Source organism: Nelumbo nucifera, chromosome 7, assembly GCF_055504915.1.
Source record: "Nelumbo nucifera cultivar China Antique chromosome 7, China Antique-T2T, whole genome shotgun sequence".
NCBI lineage: Eukaryota > Viridiplantae > Streptophyta > Magnoliopsida > Proteales > Nelumbonaceae > Nelumbo > Nelumbo nucifera.
The window spans coordinates 20204358-20228095 of NC_142655.1; the positions used below are offsets into that span (position 1 = coordinate 20204358).

Here is a 23738-nt window from a genome sequence, read left to right on the forward strand (position 1 = left end):
TGATGGAGTGGGTTTTGAAACCTTTTTCAGAGGAAAAAATGAAAAACCAAGCTGAGGGTTTACTATAAGCCATTTTCTTTGAAGCAGTTGGGTATGCTGAAGTCCAAACCAATTTGCTCTTGAGATTATAAATTACAGATTGATTGATTACACAGCTTGGCTTTTGTACTTCTGGTCGTACAAAAATAGTTTTTAAAAAAATTGAACTCTCTCACCAAATCTCTTGTTTTTCCTTCAAGTCTCATCTGGAAAAATTACAATTTTTTTTGAACTTTTTTTTATAGGAAAAAGCCTACACTCTTTTACCATATGGAAGAGAGAGAGCTCGCTACTTCACAATGCATGCACCTGCATGTGTAGTATAATGAAGCACTTTAAAGGCACATTTTGCTTGTATTTTGCATACACTTGCTTAGCCCTTGTAGGGATGCCATAGGGAGGCTTAACGTGATCGTTGATTTTTATTTTCTCATCCAATGGTTAAAACAAGTGTGATCAAGATACATAATTCAAATTCTTAATAGTTATTAACTATCTCAGGGAAGGCTGCATAAATCTGTCTCTCCCCATTCTCTAAACCTCGCATTGATAGGAGTCTTGTGCACTGGGCTGCCCTTTTCAAGTGATCATATCTAGAATACACTATATACTTTTTCTTTTTTTTTTTCCTCTAATAGAAAAAGAAGATATCCCTTAATGTTGCAGAAAAACCCAAGAAAACAAATTTGAAATGGCACTCAAATGAAAATAAAATAAAGATAAAGAGAAAGCAAACACAGAGAACACAGATTTACGTGATTCGGCTTATAGCTTACGTCCACGAGCGAAAGAGGAATAGAAATCCACTATGTAGTAAATAATGAAGAAGAAATACAGAGTTATGCTCTCATAGAAAACCCTAAGCCCCAAAATACACCCAATGTCTCACGCTCTCTCATAAGGCTCCAACTTCTGTATACAAGAGGGAAAACCCTCAAAAATACATGACTCTTCGTATTCGGTTCGGACCTATAAGATGAATATGGGTCGGGTCTATACCACCGCAAAACCACTATGGAATTTTACCTTCAGGTTTTTCTCAAATTAATTCGGAGCGGATTCATGAAACGGATCGCCACAAAGAATTGAAAGCACAAACATAACACTTAATATTTTCATTGATAATTAATGAAATAGAAAATTGATCATTTCATTGATTCTCAGTTTCATAAATCCAACTTCAGCATATTATTATATAAAAGGCCAGGTAAGTGTACCTGATACAAATAAAATACATCAAGTGATGAAAACAAATATATAATTGATGGAAAGGAGGCGCCATAAAAATATAATGGAAAGGAGGGCAGTTTACCACTCACAGTGATCCATTCCTATGTAGTTAGTAGAGAGGAGGGCAGTTTGCCACTCACTATGTTCCATAATCCATTCCTACACTGAGTATCTACACTATGGCAATTTGACCAATAATGTATACATAATGTACACCATTACTACACAAATCTCCTACACTTGCTATCTTTTATCTCTTTCCACAAACTTTTCTCAGAATTGGCATGAAGTTCCTAACCTTTTTTTCAATCCCATGTTCTTCCTACCTTCAAAAGCCTCAGGAAGAAGCTTCCCAAATTTATCCAGAAACAACTCCCACTCCTCTTCAGTCATGCCTCTAAATGAAAAGCCAGCAGGTTCATTGTTGTGTTGTGGTACTGAGAAGCTTACACTTTTTGTCAATCCCACAACTTTGTCACCATCATCATTATCATCATCATTGCCATCATCATCATCATCATCATCATCATCATCCTCATTATCATTATCATCATCAACATTATCATCATCATCATTATCATTATCATCGCCGTCGTCATTATTTTCATTGCTTTCAATAACACCATTATTGACATTGTTTTCTTCGCCACTGGTGCTTCCATTGTCATCGTCTTCCTCATGTAATGGAGACAAAACCATGTGGGAGAGCTGCCTGCCTACTGATCGTGCTGACCGGAACTTCTTTGGAGGTCTTGGTGGCTTACCCATTCCAGGACAGCTTTGCAAAAGCCGGGGGAGATCCAACACATCTGCAGTGTTTTCTTCACAATCTATATCCAATTGGAACATGCCAATTTGTTCTTCTTTATCTTCTGTAACAGGTTCAATCTCAAACAGATAGTGCATGTTAGCCTTGGCTTTGGCACATAGAGTCTCTAACACACTTGGGCCTTCCTCTCCTCCACAAAATTCCCGAGTCATCATGTCTCCAATGTCGGCAAGACAAAGGCCAGCACTGGCAGCACGCTTCAAGAATATGGTGCAGAGAATAAGAACTCTAATGGAGGATTCTCTCAATGAAGGCAGCTCCTTTCGCAGGAGCTCTGCGTCCTTAAATGGATCAAGCTGAGATATGTACTCAGCTTCCAACTCTGAAAAGGGCACAGCGGCTTGTGGCCAATGCAGCCATTCAAAGTATGGATCGTCAAGCATCTCGGGTAGGCAAAGCCCATGATCTATGGGCACAAGTTCAGTTGCCCCAACAGAGTAGCTGTCATTGACATAGCCTCCATATTTCTTTACCAATATATTCCCTGCATGCCTGTCAAGGTTTAGGAGTCTCACATCAAGAATGCCTATGCGATGAATGGAAGAGACTGAGAAACCAGATGGCCCAAGCTCTCCTGCATCCAAGTCATGATCAATAAAACGCTGAAGTGATGCCACTTTAGGAAGCTCCACTGTTTCTGCTGCTGTTGATCGATTGACATGGAATGTGACATGCGAGATCTTGACGAGCGTTGTGGGGGGAACTCCAGCAAAGCCACCGTGGTCAAGGAGGTAAGCTGCCACTTCACGGATACCAGTTTCGCCGACTCGAACTGAGCGTTTCAAGCCAGGCTGACCAAGTATCCTGCCTGCAAAGCCTTTTGGATTGTTTACTGCAAATGGCTCCTCGTCGATGGGCTTTGCCACAGCGATGTTGTCACCATTGCGATTGCGTAAGAAGTAAGCCCCTCCAAGCCCACCTGTGACTGGCACGGGGTCCACACCAGAGGCCATTGCTATGGCAGATTCAACTACAAGGGCACGCACTCCTGGGGCACCTCGCCCTGCAACAATCTCAACCCTGGGACCATTATCGGCATCCTCCTCCACCTTGGGGGTGAGGGGCAGGCAGGGTGTGGAGAAGCTTTTGTGGAAGTTAGTGGGTGCCAACGATTGCTTTAATGAGCAAGCAAGTTTGGCCTGGTCGAGTGCTTGGTCGAGTTCGAGCAAGTTGAAGTCCAGTTGTGTGAAGGAGTGGAGTCTGCATCTCGGGGACCGGGAAAATGGCTTGAATCCATGGTGGTGATTGATGGCTATAGCCATCTGAGAGATACTCGTTCAGTTGGGAATGGCAAAAATGGGTGGTGCAACTTATGTCAGAGGAACCCATTTGGGTGAGTTTTCCTGGGGTAATTCCCCATCACAAGTCTGCAAGTAAGATCAAAGTTAAAGAAAGAGAAAAAAGACTTGATCAAAGTCACAATACAATCATTAACAGTAATTAGTGAACTAAGTCATTTGCTTGCTTCAATTGTGCTTAAACCTTTTGCCTCAGGAAAAGAGATGAACATGCACCAGGTCTGTTGTAGCACTATCTGCCAAGAGTAAAGGGAAGAGAACCCAGTTACAGAGACAGAAAGTGAATGCTCTTTGCAATTTAGCTATGCCCCAACTTCAAGCATATGAGATGGCTGAGAGTTCTTGCTCAAGCAATCTTGTTTGTGCAAGTGCTTTTTGCATATATTGGTAGAGGGTCTACCGTCCTACAACCAACTAAATTCAACTCAGCTTGCCCTTAAATTCTTGCTAATACGAACCCGGTCTCACTCTCTATTTTGTATCAAAGTGTAAGTCCTTGAATCTTTCCCACCATTTCAGCCCCACTTTCTTTGCCATGGGGGTTCCCCCAACCTTGGAAATTTGGTGGTTCCCAAGGAAATCAACACCAAAAATTTCCATTTTTTTGTCACATTTCTTAAAAGGACCTGAGTTTTTGACCCACTATTATAATTCTTTTTATAATTAAACTCTCCAAATCATTTCCTTCAAAAATAACCAGAAATCTAAAGAAGCAAATTAATTTGGATGTCAAAAGAACAAATCATGATTAAAATGGACATCATTTATTACCAACAAATGTACAATGTGTTCCCTCGCACCTCCGCTCCAAGATCACCACGACTTACTGCAAAGAAAGAAACAGTTATCAGAGATGAAAATCAGACGGAGAAGTAAGTGAAAAGAATGAGAGGGGGGGGGAGAATGTATGAAACTGGTAACGATACCATTTGACGACGACGAGACCCTGAACACTGGTGAGGCATCCAGGGAAACGAGGGAGCGCGAGAGAAAGATTACAATCAATCCCCTGGAGAACCCCCATGGGTGGGCTCCTCTCCTCCCCTTTTGAAGAGATCCCATGCCCCGATTTCTCCGGACTCTAGTAACCATTTTCTCTCCCTTTTTAAGAAAGCAATTGAAAGAAATCCACCCCCAGCTTTCTTGGGTCGGGGTTTTAGGAGAGCGACCAGGGTCACAGGAAATGCGAACTCGGCTGACTCTATGGATGACCATGTGGGCTTAGCAATAGCCTAGGCCCAGGTCCAGACCCTACCTGGGCCTCAAATGTAAGTCGGACACCAAGTCAGGCTTTGGCCCTATTTCACAAATATAAAATATAATATTTTGTATTATTACATATAATATACCTATAAAACATATGATACAATTTGTATAATATGAAATATTATTACTATATATAAGTGTATTTTTTATTGCAGGCCGGGGTTGAGCCCGGGCCAGGTTGGCTGTGTTGGAAATGATCACCCCTAAAGTCTAAATGCTCCACGAAATTGATATATATATATATATATATATATATATATATATATATATTGATAGCTGAGGCTAAGAAACTTGGACATCCAAAGTTTTCTGTCTACATTCGATAGTCTATGTTGTCCCTATCTAAAGGACTCTCCCTACAGGGCATGATAGTCAATATGATGAGCTTTGTGAAATGGTAATAATGTTGAAGGCATGGCTGTATGGAAAAGTGTTGTGTGGAAACAGCCCAAGTAGCATAGGCCAATAAATGTAGATAATCAAAGTTACAGGGCATATTTAGTTGTAAATGGGCATCTGTATTGTATGTGATAATTCCAAATCAATAATAATTCAAAGATTGGAAAACTGTTAGTAAAAGGGCATGTGTATTGTATGTGATAATCCCAAATAAATAATAATTCAAAGATTGAAAAACTGTTAGAATGTATGATTATGAGATTTAGTATTGGGTATCAATTTGATGCAACATATTCATTTATTTGAGTTTGAATAAAGAAAATGTAAAGATTCAAATTATATTAAATGCATTTAAAAAAAAGGAGGATCAAAGAGTCTTGACAAAAGATCAAAAAATCAAGATGGAAAAACTATTTTCAAAAGTTATTAAATGAATAATATGCAGGGGGTGTGTGTGGAGGGGTTAGTAACTCTATCAGTAATGAACATAACACATACTTTCATAAAATTAAAGTTACCAAAGTGAAATATGCTCTACACAAAACAAAGAAGGAAAAGGCATCAGAATCGGATGGTATCCCAATAAAAGTGTGAAAGGTATATGAAGATAGGCTTATTATGGTTAATTAAACTATTTATAAGATAAAGAAAGCAAATAAGATATTGTATTAGTGGAGAAAGAGCCCTATGATGTCCATATTTAAAAACAAAGGCAATACGCAATGATGTAATAATTATCAAGAAATTAAACTCTTTAACCACACTATGAAACTTTGAGAGAATAATTGAGAAAAGGTTATGACATGTGATAAGTATATCAGAATACCAATTTGGGTTTATGCTAAGGAGTATAGGTGTAGCTTCAGCAGGCCTGGGTTGTGGTTTTGTCAAAATTTGAATAAAATCTAACTTGGGCCAATCCAACTTGCACCCATACTAGGGAGATGAACTATAAATTCTATATTTCTAATAAGAGGTTTGACTTATAAGTTTAGAGAGGAGAAGATAAATCTTTATATAGTTTTCATTGATTTAGGAAAAAAATATGAGTCACTAAAGAGGTCTTATGGTGGATATTGGAAAAGAAAGGAGTCCTAAAGAGTTATGTGGTAGGGTGAGCCAAAAAAAAAAAAAAAAAAAAACTGAAAAACCAAATTGACTGAAACTGAACCAAAAAATCAGTTAACCGAACCGATTGGTTCAGTTTCAGTTCAGTGTTTTTAAAAAAATCAAAGGTACCGGTTCAATTTCGGTTAACCAATATAGAAAATTGACGAATAACCAAACCAATCGGTATATATTTATTTCTATATATTTTAAATATATTTATGTATATTATATATATATAATAAATTAATAAATATGCATTATATATATTTATAATATATGATATATTTTTTATTATTTTATATAAATTTAAAAATTTTTATTATATATTTGTATACATTTTTATAATATATATTATAAAAATTAAAAAACTAAAAAACCGATAAATAGAACTAATGGTTAATCAATTGGCTTCGGTTCGGTTTTGATCCGATTTTCCAAAAATCCAGTGGTACTGATTCGATTACAAAAAGGCCCATGGTTTGGTTATGAGCACCCCTAGTATGTGGAGCTTGTGAACGTCAGAAATATCCGGCAGTGGAGTCGCCACCCATCAGAATGTGTAACTGGGAGTGATAGGCCTCCTGTATTTAAATTTTGTAAATCCTTTATGATTACAATGATTCTATACTAGGGGTTAGGCACCCCTCTCTCTTATCAGTGTCAATGCTGATTTCCATACTTCCTTTGAATTGGATGTGAGAAGCCGGGGTTCTTAGTAATTCAAGAGGATTCGGGAACTTCTCTCCTTCATCCAGACCAATCCCCTTTTGGATGCAGGGGTCTGAGCAAAAGGATGAATTCTCACCCTTTTTCTATCAGACCCACACCTTTGGACTCAGCCGATTGGTCTGAAGAGAACAGAGAAATGCTCCAACCTCTGTAAAGAAAACCCCGATTCTCACCTCCAAACTTAACCTCAACGCGCAAAAACTAACTGAGAAAAAGAACTATAAAAACAGAAAGCCAATAAAGATCAAGAGGATGACGTAAAACATTTTAACTCTTATGGCCAGAAACAATTGACGCTTGCTGATTTAGGAACTTTGACTGGCTCGGACGGTCACTGAATAAGTACTAACGATGACCTGAGAAATTTGATGATGCAATGGGCAGCCACGATAGGCAGGATAGCGTCTCCGGCAACTTAACGACTTTCGATTCTTAGAGCTTTCTCTCTCGACCTCCCATTCGACAACCTTCAGTTTTTTACAAGAGAACGGCGAGAGTAAACAGACCCCCTTTCCCAGCTTCTCCTTCGACTTTTCTCTCTGTCACGGACCCCCTCTTTCAGAAATCTCCCTCTTTCTCTCTAAATTTTCTGTCAAAGTCCGACCCCTTTCTCCTTCGAAACTCTCAACTCTCTTTCTCTCTCTCGAAGCTCTCTCTCCCCCTCTAATTTTCTTCTCTCACTCGAGCTCTCTCTCAGATTTCTCTCACTTGAGCTCTCTCTCAGATTTCTCCCACTCGAGCTCTCTCTTCTCAACTCCTCAGTTCCACCTCCCTCTTTCGAACATTCATCTAAGCAGCTTCTTCGTTTCAGCATCGTTTCAAACCTCCTTTCTTAGCTCGACCGCTCTCCCCTTTTGTTCTCTTACGACCTCCTATTTATAATAGGAGGGAGGGGAAGGTTGTGCTAACTCTCAAGATGGAGAGGGGAGTTTCAGTAAGTTAGAGTTTAAAGGGGGTTTCGGGGTCCAAAGGGTAATTTCATATTTTTTAGGATAAATCGGTAATTTGGTGTGAGGGGGTATTTTGGTAATTTTGGTCAAAAAGGTAGTTTAGGTAATTTTGGTGATTTTGGAAGGAGGGTATTTTGGCAATTTTGGCAAGAAGGGTATTTTGGTAATTTTGGTAGGAGGGGTATTAAGTGAGAGGGTATATTGGGATAAGGTTAAAGGGGTAATTTGGGTAATTATGGTCAAGGGGATTTTGGTGGTTTTGGAGGGGCACTTTGGTAATTTAGGCAAAGGGGGTAATTTGGGTAATTTTGGTTAAGGGCATTTGGTAATTTCTTGGGAATTAGGTCAGAGGTAATTTGGGAATTGATCAAAAGGGGTAGTTTAGGTAATTTTGGTCGAGGGTATTTTGGGAATTTAGGAAGGAGGGGCATTTTTGGGAATCAGGTTAAAGGTAACTTGGGAATTGGTCAAAGGAGTAGTTTAGGTAATTTTGGTTGAGGGTAATTTGGTAATTTCTTGGGAATTAGGTCGGAGGTAATTTGGGTAATATGGCAAAGAGTATTCGGGGCAGGTTTAGAGAGCTATTTGGATAATTTGGGGAATGAGGGGCATTTTGGTAATTTTGGTAGGGTAATTTGGGAATTAGGTCGGGGGTAATTTGGTGGGAGGGTACTTTTGTAATTTTGGGAAAGTTGGTGAAACTGTATTTTGTCATGCCAGGTTTCGAGTTCAATGGCAGGGATTTTTGGGTTGGAAAATGGAGGGTTGAGATGGGTCTGACTATAGAGGGGTTTTGTGTCTATGGGCTATAAGATTGGCCGAAATGAAATCCTTTTAGATGGAAGGGTAAATATGGGTACTTTTGGCTAAAATTTGGAACAGTGGGGTTTTCGGGGATTCTGGGTTGATTAGTGAGGTCAGATTGGCCCAACTGGACCCAGATCAGGCAGATCTAGGAAGGGCTTGATTCGGCTAATATAGGACCTCGGAATGGAATCTATGTTCGGTAAAGGGGAAAATGAATGAAATTTCATAGGGTAGGGTTTTTGGGTAGTTTGATGTGATTGGCAAGATTAAATTGGGCCAACTGGGCCCAAATCGGGTGGATTTGGAATCCAATCAATCTAGAGTTTTAAAATGGAATCTTGGTATGATTGAGGGTAAATTGGGGGAAACTAGGGTTGAAAATTCATGGGAAGGTGTTCTAGTATGTCTGGAGTCTAATGGTGAGGTTTGATCAAATGGTTGAGGTGTAAGTGAGGGTCGATCAAGGGCCATCGGATAGGTATCGGGCAGGTTTAACAGTGGATCTGAGGGCTCTTAGGGTGAAATTTGGGTTTTTTTTGGTGTTTTGGAGGGGTCGGAAGGGTCTAATCGGGTGTTTGGGGTATCTTCAAGGTTTAAGCAGTAGATCAAGCAAAAATCGGGTGCTGACAGTTGCCCCTCTCTGTTGTGAGGTAAGAGACTATGGAACAACAAAGACTTAAAAGAAGCACGTAGAGATTTTTGTGAAGAGCAAGCTTTGAAGAGGGGTAAACCGAGGATGGTAAGAAAAAGGTGAAAAAGAAGAGTTCTTCTGCAGCATCATTTCATCGTGTTTAGGCCGGTTTTTTTCTTGGCAAAGCGACCTTTCCTAGGTATCAAGAACCTTCAGAATCAAGGTACATTTGCCTTGAAAGAAAATAAATAAAACTATTGACAATATGAAAACTTTATGGAGAAAAGACCCTTCCTTACGGACCGTCTTTGAAAATTAGATCTGGGTGCATCTATGAAAATTGGATTAAAGTAAATATGCGAACACTAGATCTGGAAAGAAAATTGCGAAAATTGAATTAAGGTAAATCTGCAAAAAAACTAGATTAAAGTAAATCTACGGAATCTGGATCTGGGATAATCTACGAAGACTGAATTAAAGTAAATCTGGATCTGGGATAAAACTATGAAAATTGGACTAAAAGTACATCTGTAAAACTGGATCTGGGAGAATCTACGAAAAACTGGATTAAAGTAAATCTGGATCTGGGAAAAATTGTGAAAAACTAGATTAAAGTAAATCTAGGAAATCTGTGAAAAACTAGATAAAGTAAATCTAAAAAATCTAGATCTAGGAAAAACTGAATTAAAGTACATCTGTGAAATCTGGATCTGGGATAAAACTATGAAAACTGAACTAAAAATAAAAAATCTAGATCTGGGAAAATCTGCAAAAAACTAGATTACAATAAATATGGGAAATCTGGATCTGGATTAAAGTACATTTGGATCTGTGAAAACTTAATTAAAGTACATCTACGAAATCTGGATCTACGAAAATCTACAAAAAGATGGATTAAAGTAAATATGGGAAAAATTGGACTAAAATAAATCTATGAAACTGTATCTGGGAAAATCTATGAAAATCATATCTGGGAAAATCTAGGAAAAACTAGATTAAAGTAAATCTGGGTGATCTAGATCTGGGATAAAACTATAAAAACTGGATTAAAAAAAATCTAGGAAATCTGGATTTGGGAAAAATCTATGAAAAACTGGATTAAAGTAAATATGAAAAATCTGGATCTGGGAAAAACTAGATTAAAGTACATCTGTGAAATCTGGACTTGGGATAAAATTGTGAAAACTAAACTAAAAGTAAATCTAAGAAATCTAGGTTTGGGAAATCTACAAAAAAATAGATTAAAGTAAATCTGGATCTAGGAAAATATGCAAAAAATTGGAATAAAGTAAATCTTTGAAATTTGGATCTGGGCAATCTGCGGAAAACTGGATTAATGTAAATCTAGGAAAAAGTTGGATTAGAGTAAATCTAGTAAATCTGGATTAAGATATATCTGTGAAATCTAGATCTGGGAAAAACTGGATTAAAGTAAATCTGGGAAATCTGGACATGAGAAAATTTAGATTAAAGTACATCTGTGAAATCTGGATCTAGGATAAAATTATAAAATGTTGTATAAAGTACATCTACGAAATCTGGATTGAAATCTAGGAAATCTGGATCTGGGATAATTTGCGAAAAACTAGATTAAAGTAAATATGGGGAAATCTGGATTAAAGTAAATATGTGAAATCTTGATCTGGGATAAAACTGTGAAAAAACTAGATAAAGTAAATCTACGAAATCTGGATATGGGAAATTTACACAAAGCAGGATTAAAGTAAATTTGGGAAAATCTATGAAAAACTGAATTAAAGTAAATATGGGAATTATAGATCTAGGAAAAAACTACAAAAAACAATATTAAATTAAATCTGGGAATTATGGATTTGGGAAAATCTGTAAAAAACTAGATTAAAGTAAATTTGCAAAAAACTGGAATAAAAGTTGATAGGAAGGCTCAAAGGGTCAACTAGGGGATTTTACTACATATTAATAGGATTGAATGCAAGGTCAAATAAATGGCCAAGGGTGGCCTCCCTTCATTGCATATTGAAGAATCATATGTCGAGCATAGTATATGTCGAGCAAAGCCCCCTCCCCCCTTTTTTGATGATCCCTGAAGTGCATTTTGTGGGTTTGGCTAGTGTGCCGGAAAAAAGGTCTAATGTATAAGCTCAACTGGTTAAATAGCGACTTTTGAGAATTCAAGGGATCAATGAGGAAAGAGGAATGGCCAATGATGGCCTCTCGTCCTTTCTTTGATTAATCGACAGGTACTGGGTTTAGGATGGTGCCTTTGTTCGGTGTCGGCTCAGGTGTTATTCAAGGGGAACAGACCATGCTTTGGCAGCCACAATTCTGCCCCAATTTGGACAAAGAAGATGGCTTTATTACGGGCTGGGAGGTTATCAGGAAGTTCAACAGAAAATCTCTTGACCAACAATTGACTTTTCTTCAGGCAACTTTTGAGGCTCTGAGAGGAGGCAGATTCTGCCTTCTGTGGATAGACAACCTTGAATGGATTAATCACTCTCTTATGAGCAAGCATCTTAGGCAAGGGAAAGAGAAATGGGGAAAAACAATATTTTATTTATGGAAGTGGTCGAATCCATGAGGTGGGCTGCTCTGCATACGCTTTGAAAGGGATTAGGCCGGGCGCAATTCAAAAATGGAACTATGACCGACACCCTATGTTTCATTAAGGAGGAAACAGTCAGATTCGCTAGTTGAGAAGTGATCAATTTTTCTTCTTCCTTTTTTAGATTTTGGACTTTTTTTGTTATGGTATTTTGGATTTTGCTTTTTTGTTTTTTTTTTTTTGCATCAGAATAAGTGGGAATCTCGTAAACCACTCGATCAATGTATATCTCTATGAGACCATGCAAGCTCATTCTCTCCAAATCACTCCATTTGGTCAAGAAGCCCCTTTGGAATTTCCTTATTAGGATCCTCTTGTCGAATGCTCATGGAGGCGAAGCCTAACTCAATATCGGAAACATATGGTTTGAATGCGAATTCTTGGGAACAAAAAATGTAGAGCAACAAGTAATGAGGGGAAATATTAAAAACTCACGATAAGGACTGGGCCCGTGATATGGGCTGCACTACATACCCTTGCGAAAGGGATCAGGCCCGACGTAGTTCCGCTGGTGTCATAGAATGACATAAAACGTTATTGTACTTTGACTATTTACATCAGAAGCTCTGGATAGCGAACTTCAATGTTATGCAATGATCTGTGGTGTGGTCAAGCACCTGGTGGAATTCACAATGTGCGTTTTCGTCATAATGCTTGGGTTTGGGCTCTTGAGGCGGCTTCCATTTCAATAGTTTCAAGTACCCCTCTTGAACCAAAGTGGGCAACAACTGAGAGTGTGGGTAGGAATTTGAGTAAGTTCTCTCACTTCCCTGCGGGGGCGAGGAGGGAAAGTTGGTGGATAGGCAATGGGAGGCACATTGTTATATCTGGAAGGAGGAAATTGGGAGTTTACTGGTGGTTCTAGTCAGTAGGGCATCACCATGTTAGGTGGTTGTGGTCGAGGTGGAGGGCCCATTACCAAAGGTGGTCTAACAGGCAGGGAATAAGGCTAAACAATGGGTACAAAGCCAGCTTGCGAAAGGGGATAGGTGGAGATTGCATGGATCTCAGCTTCAGTCTTCAGTCTAGGTGGGGGTCTCCTTGGTCCAGGAGTAGAACTAGTCGGGCTTCCTGCGCCCATGACGCATAGACTCTTGTATCCTCACAACACCCTTAACAACATCGCTGAAGTCCTTCAATGGTTGGGCCACTAACAGTGTATGGTTGGGATCATTCAATGTCCTGATGAAGGTCCTAACCATTTCCTCTTTAGGTAGGGGATGGCGGAGCTTGGCTGCCACTTCACGCCAACGATAAGCATAGTCTAAAAATGATTCCCCTGACTTCTGACTCATCAGTTCCAGATCGGCTCGGTTAGGTACCAATTCTATATTGTAAGAAAAAATGGTCAAGGAATGCTTCCGAGACTTTCTTCCATGATTTCTTCTTGTCTTCCTCCAGATTAGCGAACCATGCTCTCGCGCTGCCAGTCAAAATCTTTTGGAACATCTGGATCAATAACTTCTCATCGGACCTGTATTGGAACATATCCCCACAGAAGATTTTCAAGTGAGTTTGAGGGTAGCTCTTCCCATCATATATTTCAAAATCCGACATCTTGAACTTCCCCGATAGCTTAGCATCGGGGTAAAAACACAACTCTTTAAAATCTGTGATCCCTAAATGGTGCACCCCTTTCACTTGCCTGATTTCTTCCTTTAGTCTTTTCACATCATCCTTGAAGGGGGCCTGGAACAGGGGAGGTGGTGTAGTAAATTTGGGATCATCCTCTCCAAAAAAGTTGGAGAGGGTTGGGAATAGGCCTGTTTGGGGAAGCCGAAGGTTGGCTGACGCAGGGGTTGGCAGTAGGATTGTTCAACAAAGGTGAATGTTGGTTGAGGTGGAGGCTAGCGGTAGGGGTGTTCCGCAAAGTTGAAAGTTGGTTTGGGTGGGGGTTGGTGTGATGATGCAGTGAACGTGAAAGGAGGAGATGTAAAAGTAACATTAGGTATGTCAGATGCATGGAATGAGGTAGATGTAAAGGGTGGGAATGTGGGTGATATGCTGGGAGGTTCTTCACATTGGCGGTTCGACACTTGGATTGGTGGAAGGGGGAGGAATCGGTGTTGACTAGTGTATGGGACTAAGGCCGGTATCCTTGAATCTGACAAGGCAAATGAACCCGTGGAAGAAGGGGGAATAGCGCTTTCATTATGATGTGACTCTTGCGCCATTGCTCGCGTAACTGATCTGGTGATTATACGCCGAGTCGTGAACATAGGATTCGCAATGGTGTTCTTTCCTAGCCATCGAAACTTAATTAGTAATTTTCTCTTTATCATCATTTTTTTGTATTATTTTTCTTTTCTTTTCTCTTTTTTCTCTCTCTCTTTTTTTTTTCCTTTTGTATCTTGGATTTTTTTATTCTCTCTTCTTTTTTTTACCTCCCTTTGATTTTTTTTCTTTTTTATTTTTGGTTTGGATTTTCCTTTCCTTCTCCTTTTTCTTTTTTTTTTTGTTTTTTTGCTTCTTTTTTTCTTTTTGAATTTTCTAATCCTTTGGAATTTTCATCCATTTTTATCTCAAACTTTCCATTTTTTGTGTTTTTTTTTTGTATTTTGTATTTTCTTTCCTTTTTCTTTTTTTATTGATTTTGGATTTTCTCTCTTTTTTTATTGATCTTGAAGTTTTCTCTTTTTTATTTGATTTTTTCTCCTTTTTTGTATTTTGGATTTATTTTTGTTTCCTTTTTTTTGGTTTTTTCTTTTTTTTTTTACAGATTGGATTTTTATCCGTCTTTTTTTTTGAATTTTGGTTTCTCTTTTTTTCTTTATTTTGGATTTTTCTTCCTTTTCTTTTTTTTTGATTTTGTGTTTTCCCATTTGTTACTTTATGTATTGCCATTTTTGCATTTACCCGTTTTTGTACTTTTTTATTGATTTTGGAATTTACTCTTTTTTATTTGATTTTCTTTTTGTTTTGGTATTTTGTTTTTTCTCTTCGTCTTTGTATTTTGGATTTTCCCTTTTTTGATTTTTTTTTTAATTTCCTCTTTTTGTATTTTTTTTAACATTGGATTTTTTATCTTTTTCTTTCTTGGTTTTTTCTCATTTTTTTCAATTTTTGTAGTTCTCTCGTTTTTTTTGGATTTTCTCCTTTTTTGTATTTTGTATTCTTTCTTCTTTTTGAATTTTGGATTTTTATATTTTTATTATTTTTTATATATTTTTATATACATTTTTTAATTTTTTCTTGATAGGGCCCTCTAAAATTAAAAATGCAAAGGTATCTCACGACTGATGCGCATAGGTTCGGGGTGTGATATCTAAATCATGGTTAATGGCCACCAGTCTTCAAACCTCCACCCATAGGGGTTTCTCAGGTTGGTGACTGGCTGAAAGCTTTCCACCGGTCTCACCGGGTTCCTAGTCCCTATGGCCCAAGTGTACCAGACTCTCTCCTAATAGGACAATGGGGTTCCTAGATACCTAGAGATGGTATGAAATACGCAAATGCTCATGCTTCAATAGATGATAAAAACGAAATAAGCAATCACACGACAAGCTTCAATACATACATGATAGTGATAATCTGATCTCAAATCAACTAAGAAATATAAAAGCCAATCTAGATATAATGCATGTACTAATCAAAACAGAAATTTTAAGCTTTTTCCCTCTAACTTCAGCGAGAGCCTACTTATTCTTAAACAAGGACCCTAGTTAACTACTACTTTTCTTCATTTTTATATTCTTTCATTTCTTCAATATGAGACTATTCCAAACCTGTGGATTCAGAATATGAATTCATTACCCAACACGAGATCCATGCTCCAGGGTCTTATGTAAGTAACCCAGAAATGACACACTAGCAATGATGTGCAGCAATACAACAATCTAGGTCTAAATGCAACCCCGTACATCAGACCTAAAAGAACCAATTCATTCCCCAAGTAAGCCAGTTTATTTACATCTGTAAAATACAGATAAGAATTATTCCTTTGGCTGATAGCGCCATGGATCATAGCCTATAGAAACCCAAATCATGCCAAGGGTGTGGTTCTGCTTCCTCTATTCTAGCCACACTAAAAGATGCTTGTGAGAAGTTTCAAACCCGATAAAGGCCATACTTTCAGATCAATGGTCAAGTCAAAATTGATTCCAGCCATTCACCCAATTGCAATCGAATCTACCCATTGTTTACGCAAGGTTTAAGATCCTTGAGAGCAACCTTTGGTCACCCTCCTCTTGAGATGCAGGTGAGAAATTATCATTCAACAATTTCAGGAAATAAATCCAATGCAATTCTAGCTCTTTAAAGACACTCCATCCATGACTTCATTTACACTAACAGGGGAAAAGATAAGACAAGGCTGGAATCTGGAAATCATGTAGCAAACCAGTCTCATCCTTTCTCTGTTTTATTTTATTTTATTTATTGGTTTTTTAAAGGCAAGGCCAAGGCTTAAAAATAAACATATAGTTCCAAAGAAAACACCTGTCAAATCTTCCCAAGGAAAAGGACACGAAGATATTCTTGCATTCAGTTCAATCAACAGATTCAGAGCATGATCTGGGTCCTTGTCTGCACTATCACATATTTGGACAAAGGGAGAAAATTCTGGCATGGGTGGCAGGGCCGAATCTACATCATCTTACCATTCACCTTGAATGCTGAAACTTCAATATTGGGAAGCAACCCTTAAGTCCTAGACCAAATTTTAAGCAACCTTAACATGAAGGGCAGCACTAAAAAGTTTTGAAGGACTCAAATCCTACAATACTTATTTATACGGTACAACAAAATCTGGGCAGTTAACAGAGTCAAGGGAATCCAACAATAAGCAGGCTAGTGCTACCACATCAGGGGAAGATTGTCAAACTCAGCCAGGCTAGTCCTATTCAATGCTCACATGTTCAAATCAAACTGCACAAAAGGCCACTGAAGTTTACTTTTTAATGATATCTAAAACAAACTTATGCCGAAATCCAGGATGGGATGGCTTTCCCAAGAACAGATTATTTAACCAAAACCCACGTCCTAAATGTGACAACACAAAATATTAAGAAATCCAAATCAAACTCTTCTTCTGTACCACTTGAAAACCAAGATAAGTTAGGGTTTAAAGGGGGTTTGGGGTCGAAAGGGTAATTTCATAATTTTTTTAGGATAAATCGGTAATTTGGTGTGAGGGCATATTTTGGGAATTCGGTAATTTTGGTCAAAAGGGTAGTTCAGGTAATTTTGGTGATTTTGGAAGGAGGGTATTTTGGTAATTTTGGTAGGAGGGGGTATTAAGTCAGAGGGTATTTTGGGGATAAGATTAAAGGGGTAATTTGGGTAATTATGGTCAAGGGGATTATGGTGGTTTTGGAGGGGTACTTTGGTAATTTTAGTCAATGGGGTAATTTTGGTTAAGGGCACTTTGGTAATTTCTTGGGAATTAGGTCGGAGGTAATTTGAGAATTGGTCAAAAGGGGTAGTTTAGGTAATTTTGGTTGAGGGTATTTTGAGAATTTAGGGGAATTTTGGAAGGAAGGGCATTTTTGGGAATCAAGTCAAGGGTAACTTGGGAATTAGTCAAAGGGGTAGTTTAGGTAATTTTGGTCAAGGATATTTTGGTAATTTATTGGGAATTAGACCGGGGGTAATTTGGGTAATATAGCAAAGAGTATTTGGGGCATGTTTAGAGAGGTATTTGGGTAATTTGGGGAATGAGGGGCATTTTGGTAATTTTGGTGAGGGTAATTTGGGAATTAGGTTGAGGGTAATTTGGTGGGAGGTGTGTTTTTGTAAATTTGGGAAAATTGGACAATCTAGGTTTTGTCAAGCCAAGTTTCTAGTTCAATGGTGAGGATTTTGGGTTGAGTTGAGATGGGTCTGACTATAAAGGGGTTTTGTGTCCATGGGTTAACAAGATTGGCCAAAATGGAATCTTTTTAGATAGAAAGGTAAATATAGGTACTTTTGGCTAAAATTTGGCACGGTGGGGTTTTAGGGATTTTGGGTTGATTAGTGAGGTCAAATTGGCCCAACTAGGCCTAATTCAGGTAGATCTGGAAAGGGCTTGATTCGACTAATCTAAGATCTCAGAATGGGATCTATGTTCGGTAAAGGGGAAAACAAAGGTAATTTCGGGTGAAATTCCATAGGGTAGGGTTTTTGAGTAATTTGATGTGATTGGTAAGGTTAAATTGGGCCAACTAGGCCCAAATAAGGCAGATTTGGAATCCAACCAATCTGGAGCTTTAAAATAAAATCTTGGTATGATTGAGGGGAAATTGGGGTTGAAAATTCATTGTTTTAGTATGTCTGGAGTCTAATGGTGGGGTTTGATCTAATGGTTGAGGTGTAAGTGAGGGTCGATTGGGGGCCATCAGATAGGTATCGGGCGGGTTTAACAGTAGATCTAAGGGCTCTTAGGGTGAAATTTGGGTTTTTTTGGATTTTTGGGTGTTTCACAAGGATCGGAAGGGTTTGATCAGGTGTTTAGGGTACCTTGGAGGTTTAAGCGGCAGACCAAGAAAAAATCGGATGCTGACAGAGCTAAGGATGTGTATGAAAGTGCAAAAACCAACATTATAACATCTATGGGAGACATTAGATCTTGCTATTACCATGGATCTTAAACAAGGGTTAGTACTTGATTCATATTTGTTTGATGTTTGCCAATGGCATGATATTAATTGATAAAACTAACAAAGGATTAAATGTGAACTTAGGTTTATGGACAAATACATTACATACAAGAGGTTATGAAATAAGTGCATCTAGAACATAATATGTGTAATGTAAAGCTAATAATAATAGGAGTGCAAACCAGGATACACCTACAATTATAATTCAGTGCTACCTCTTCTATTACCTTGGCTCAACAATTCATAACAAATGGGAGATTGAGGAGAATGTAGCTCATAGAATTAGAGCAAGATGCATGAGCAAAAGGAAGAGGTGCATCCAGAGTCTTATGTGATATGCAAATACCACTTTTGCTAGAAGGAAAGGAAAATTTTACAAAATAGTTATTATGTCAACTATGTCATGTGGAATAGTGTTACATAGTTAAAAAAAAAAAACATTTCCATATATGAGCATGATAGAAATGCAAATGCTTAGATGGATGAATGGAAAGACTAGAAAGGATGAGTCAGAAATGAATTCATACAAAGGAATCTAAGAGTAACTTCCGGTAGGTGATAAAATGAAGAAAGTAAACCTAGGTGGTTTGGTCATATTTTTGGAAGACCATCTAGAACATCCATATTCATTAGAAGAAGTGATCTATTATAAGTTGAAGGGGCTAGAAGAATTAAGGCTATGTTTCTACCTTTCCCTACCTTTTCCTTCAAACCAAACACACCAGAAGGGGAAATTGAAAAGGATTTGGGTGGAAGTAGTAAGAAAGGATTCGAGTGCCCTTAATTTGAGCATGGATATGACATTCAACAGATCATGATGATGTTGAGATTGGACAAATGTAACTTTTTGAAGAATGACATTTTATTTGTTATAAAAGTACATTTTAAATTAACAAAATTGAATAATTTTCAGCCAAAATGAAAACATAACTACCAGAGATCTATCATGGAAGACAGACAACTTCCTTCAATGCTACCTAAGCCAATTAATACAATGCTAAAGATCACCAAATAAGGTTCACAAAAACAAACAGAAATGTCAAGCGATACTTTTTGATATTGATTTTAGTTATAATACACAATAAATACACTATCCAAAACTCCTTAGGCTGAGTTTGGAAGGAGTACAAATGCAAATATGTAGAGTGCAAAACCTTATATTTTGTATTATTTGGTATGTATTTACGCTGTATATATATTTGCATTTGTACTCTTTCCAAACTGAGCCTTAAGATTTTTCCCTCCTAATAAAATGGGGGCAAATTAACAAATAGGGGCATATTTTGATAAAAAAAGTTTTAGAGTTCAATGGCACACATTCAAACTTTTTGAAGAAGTACAAAAGAATTTGGATCCGTAAAGAGCATCTTTGAGTTTAAGGTGTACTAGAAAGAGACTCTTTTGATGAACGGATTGGTGCTTCAAGATAACCATATTCTGTAAGGAGTGATTAGACCTAGTTTTCTGATAACAAAAAGGAAACTGAATCAATTGCTAATGACTTTAAAAAACCCACAAAGTAAAGAGCATCTTTGAGTTTAAGGTGTACTAGAAAGAGACTCTTTTGATGAACGGATTGGTGTTTCAAGATAACCATATTCTGTAAGGAGTGATTAGACCTAGTTTTCTGATAACAAAAAGGAAACTGAATCAATTGCTAATGACTTTAAAAAACCCACAAAGTTTAGAGTTAAGAAGACTTTAGGGGACAAGCTAACAAAAACACATCAAGTTACTCATCTGATAACATCATAATTAATAAAAATGGACAAATATGGCCCCTGCAAAACAGAGTAACCATTTACTGAAGAAGTATGAAAAGCATTGCTGTGAAAGATTAACTATAGTATAGATTAATAGATATATAATAGTAATACCTCAATCTACAAAGCAGGGGTGAAAAAGAAAACCAAGCACCATGGATCATATTTGATCACATCGAAACAGTTAAATCAATGAGATCTGATCTATTGACTCATCATCCGTTCATTTACTTGCCCATCAGGATCGTTCTTAATCTTGTAACTCTTAGGTAAAATAATTACATCTAACATCTGGGGAGATGGTTAGGTCCTTTCTTTTAGTTTCTGCTATTTCCAATGCATTCTAATCCTTCCAAATGGACCACAAGCAAAGAGCCTTGCCTCCAATATGATCCTGTTGGCATCTGAAGACAAATTAGTATCAACAAACATACTTTTACAAAATAAAAAGAAATTATTTCAATCCTTCGAATTGAATCTGTAAGGATGAGTCTGTGATACATTTAAAGTTTAAACCACTAATATAAACATCTCTCCCTAGAGGTGATCTTTTATCTCAAGATACTGAATTTGATAGCATATTTTTCTTTCTTTATCATATCCTGAATCTAATTGAGAAGCATTTATGATTTATGACACAACACTCTGAAGTCTTCTTCCTTGAATTCCATATAACTATAGGCAAGCTGCTATTTCTTTAGATTCACAGCTGCTTCATTGTTCTTCCCTTGAATGTCATCTCCCTCCAGAGGAGGGCACGATCTCCCGCTACCATGCACAAGATTCCTAATGGTAAGTTTAATATCCTTATCTTCCAGCAAGTGTTCCAATGTCACGTGAATACCTAAATAAGTAAACACAAAAAGAGAAATGAATCTCTTGGTCTAAATTCAAAACAGGAATCCAGGAAACAATATCTTTTGACATGTAAAGGGTTGGATAAAGTATAAACAAGACAAACACAAACCCCAAAACCATGCATTAACTGATAGCTTGTATAATATAAGTTTTCTTTCTTCCTTGAATTCTTGTTCATTTCAAACATAAATACTCCATTACAACTTCCAAGTTTTGAGTATCATACTTCACCCCTGTAGTTCAGTAGAATATGAGTAATTATAAGTATCTGGATTTAGACCCTAGAATCCTAATATTCATCATTAATTTCCCTCAGACAAGGCTTGACTACCTTTAGAGATGATAAAAGCAGCAAAATCCTAGTAAATGAGTGATACTAACCATTAGCCTTTACAGTATTAGACTAAGGCTGTGTTGAGATTAATCTTTGAATTGAATTTGATCATATTATATTTGAACATATGATGAGTTTATGGGTGTCAAGGCCTATTATTTACTAGCAGCTTGGAACTTGACCTTTTTAGTAGCTATTGCTTTTGACCTTGGAATTATTCATAAATTTTCAGCTTCCATATGCCATGTTTTAAGATATTTTGGGATCAATAATGATGTTAAAATCCATTATGATAAATCAGGACTTAATGATAAATACATTATTTACAGCTTTAGTTAATTAACTATTTCCATTGTTTCTGAGGTGATAACAGATTATTTCACTTCTAGTTTAATGATTTAGAACCACACATTTTTTAAATAAAAAATTCAATCTGATTTATCTACACCCAGACAAACTTAATTTCTGTTCTCGTCTCTGGCAAGCATGCTAATAAATTTCCGTTTGGCCATAAATTACAGTAGAAATCACTAATTGCAGATTTAGTCGAGTTTCTTGTGAAAGGAAAGAGGGGGAAGATGAAGATTTCAGCAGTAGAGAAGAAAGGAGAAGAATAAAAGAGTAGGAAGTCAACCAGGATTGTAAAATTAACCCTAGCCGCCTACCTCTCATTATATTTATACTTAACTTAAAGGATGAGATATTACAAGGATGCCCTTAGTAGGGCGGCTACTAATATAGCTGAACAGTCACAACTTAAAAAAACATAAACTAATGGGCCTAAAGCCCAACAACTTCCTAACTAAATAAAAAACAACTCGGACCAACTCAACAATTACAAATGAAGATGGTCAACTATTTAAAAGAAAAAAACATGCCTTGGTGCATTTTTATATTTGTGCTGATGAAAATTTCAAAGGGGCCTTGCTTGGTGCACCTAGGCACATGCCTGGGCTTAGGTGAAAGGCAACCCAATGCGCCTTTTATACTTTTATTCTTTAGCCACTTTTATACTGTTTACATATTTTATACATTTTTTAATGGCCTAATAACTTTCAAAAAGACCTTTTTTTATCAGTAACGATTTTCAAAAGACCTTTTATTCTTCCTTGTTGCTGGTTTTAGTGCATTAACCTCTCTTCCCTTTTCTTGCACTTGTACACACAATGGCTCTACACCTTTGTAATCTGCTCTATTTGAACTGCTGAAATTACTAAGCTGTTGAATATGCTTGATAATTTATGTCTTCTATGGATTTGAAGTCTTCTATAGAGTATAGATTTGGATTTTGGCTTGTTATAGATAGAGTCACCCATGTTTTTTATGAAATATGGTTATGGATTATCATGTAGAGTTCTTTTTTTTACCCCAAATATCCCCGGTGGAGGGGCAGCCACCATTAAATTTTGTAGAGGTTTATATATGCTTTTATTTGATATATAATCCAGATTTTTTTATAGTAAATAGCCTAAAGGTGAACCAAACTTCTAAAAGATTCTGTGATAAAATAGCTTAGACATCCTACAAAGGGATTGCACATAGAAAACTTTAGGAAATAGTTACAAACTTTTACATGCCCATGTATGTAGAAAAATGCTAACATCAGCCAAACCAAGTCTTGTACATACGATATCTCCAGTAATGCTTTGGATTGGTGGGGTCATTTATTGTCTCCTCCCTTGCAGGTCGTGTTGTATACTCTTCTTTCAATGTTAATAAGTCCTGCTCATGTAACAAAATCCATGGTTTATATGCACATAAGGTATAGTTTGGTCCACCACAAGCTACATAGGCTTGTTCATTAATGTTATTCTGGTAAAATGTAATCAAAAGCCTAATCTTGACATTTGTCACTCTACCTGGAAGGGGAAAATTGCCCACATTGATGGAGCTTCAACATGCTGCTGTAAGATGAAATATGCAATATCTGGAACACATTGATCGGGTGGCACATCACTAGATCCCACCACTGTTCTAAAAAATTGATATCTTCTTTCCTCATCTTCTTCCCACCAAGCACGCATTGTGGAGCAATCGTGACATGATGGAGCACAAACCTAATAAGATCAAGGACACAATCTAAACTTTATTATCTCCCGATGAAGTAATTTCTACAATTACAGAATATTGCAATCAGGCTTTCTACAATCAAAAACAAGTAGATAAGTTAGTAAAATAATTTTTTGATAATAAAAAGAAATTTATTAAAAGAAAAAGAGAATACAAAAGACAAGGTGACAAGCTATCACCGACAAGAGAGAAGGAATACACCTCAAAAACAACAAAAGAAAAGAAATCTGACAAAACAAACTAACAAAGACCTCCCTCAATCA

General features: G+C 37.3%; 2 protein-coding genes across 2 annotated transcripts in view; both read right to left on the reverse strand.

Moving 5' to 3' along the window:
* Window positions 1–1203: 1203 nt before the first annotated feature.
* LOC104593646 (phosphatidylinositol 4-kinase gamma 8) lies at window positions 1204–4486 on the reverse strand. The gene is made up of 3 exons (XM_010253608.2): window positions 4323–4486; window positions 4168–4222; window positions 1204–3465 (listed from the first exon to the last, which is right to left on the reverse strand). The coding sequence occupies exon 3, from the start codon at window positions 3358–3360 to the stop codon at window positions 1543–1545; it is 1818 nt and encodes a 605-aa protein (XP_010251910.1). The 5' UTR covers window positions 3361–3465; window positions 4168–4222; window positions 4323–4486; the 3' UTR covers window positions 1204–1542.
* A 16161-nt stretch (window positions 4487–20647) lies between these two features.
* DPE2 (disproportionating enzyme 2) overlaps window positions 20648–23738 on the reverse strand; it is a 61873-nt gene continuing 58782 nt past the window's right edge. The window contains exons 20-22 of the mRNA XM_010253607.3: window positions 23265–23462; window positions 23034–23127; window positions 20648–21057 (exon numbers count right to left, since the gene is read on the reverse strand). Coding sequence (XP_010251909.1) covers window positions 20903–21057; window positions 23034–23127; window positions 23265–23462 — 447 coding nt within the window. The 3' untranslated portion in view covers window positions 20648–20902. The remainder of the gene's footprint in view (window positions 21058–23033; window positions 23128–23264; window positions 23463–23738) is intronic.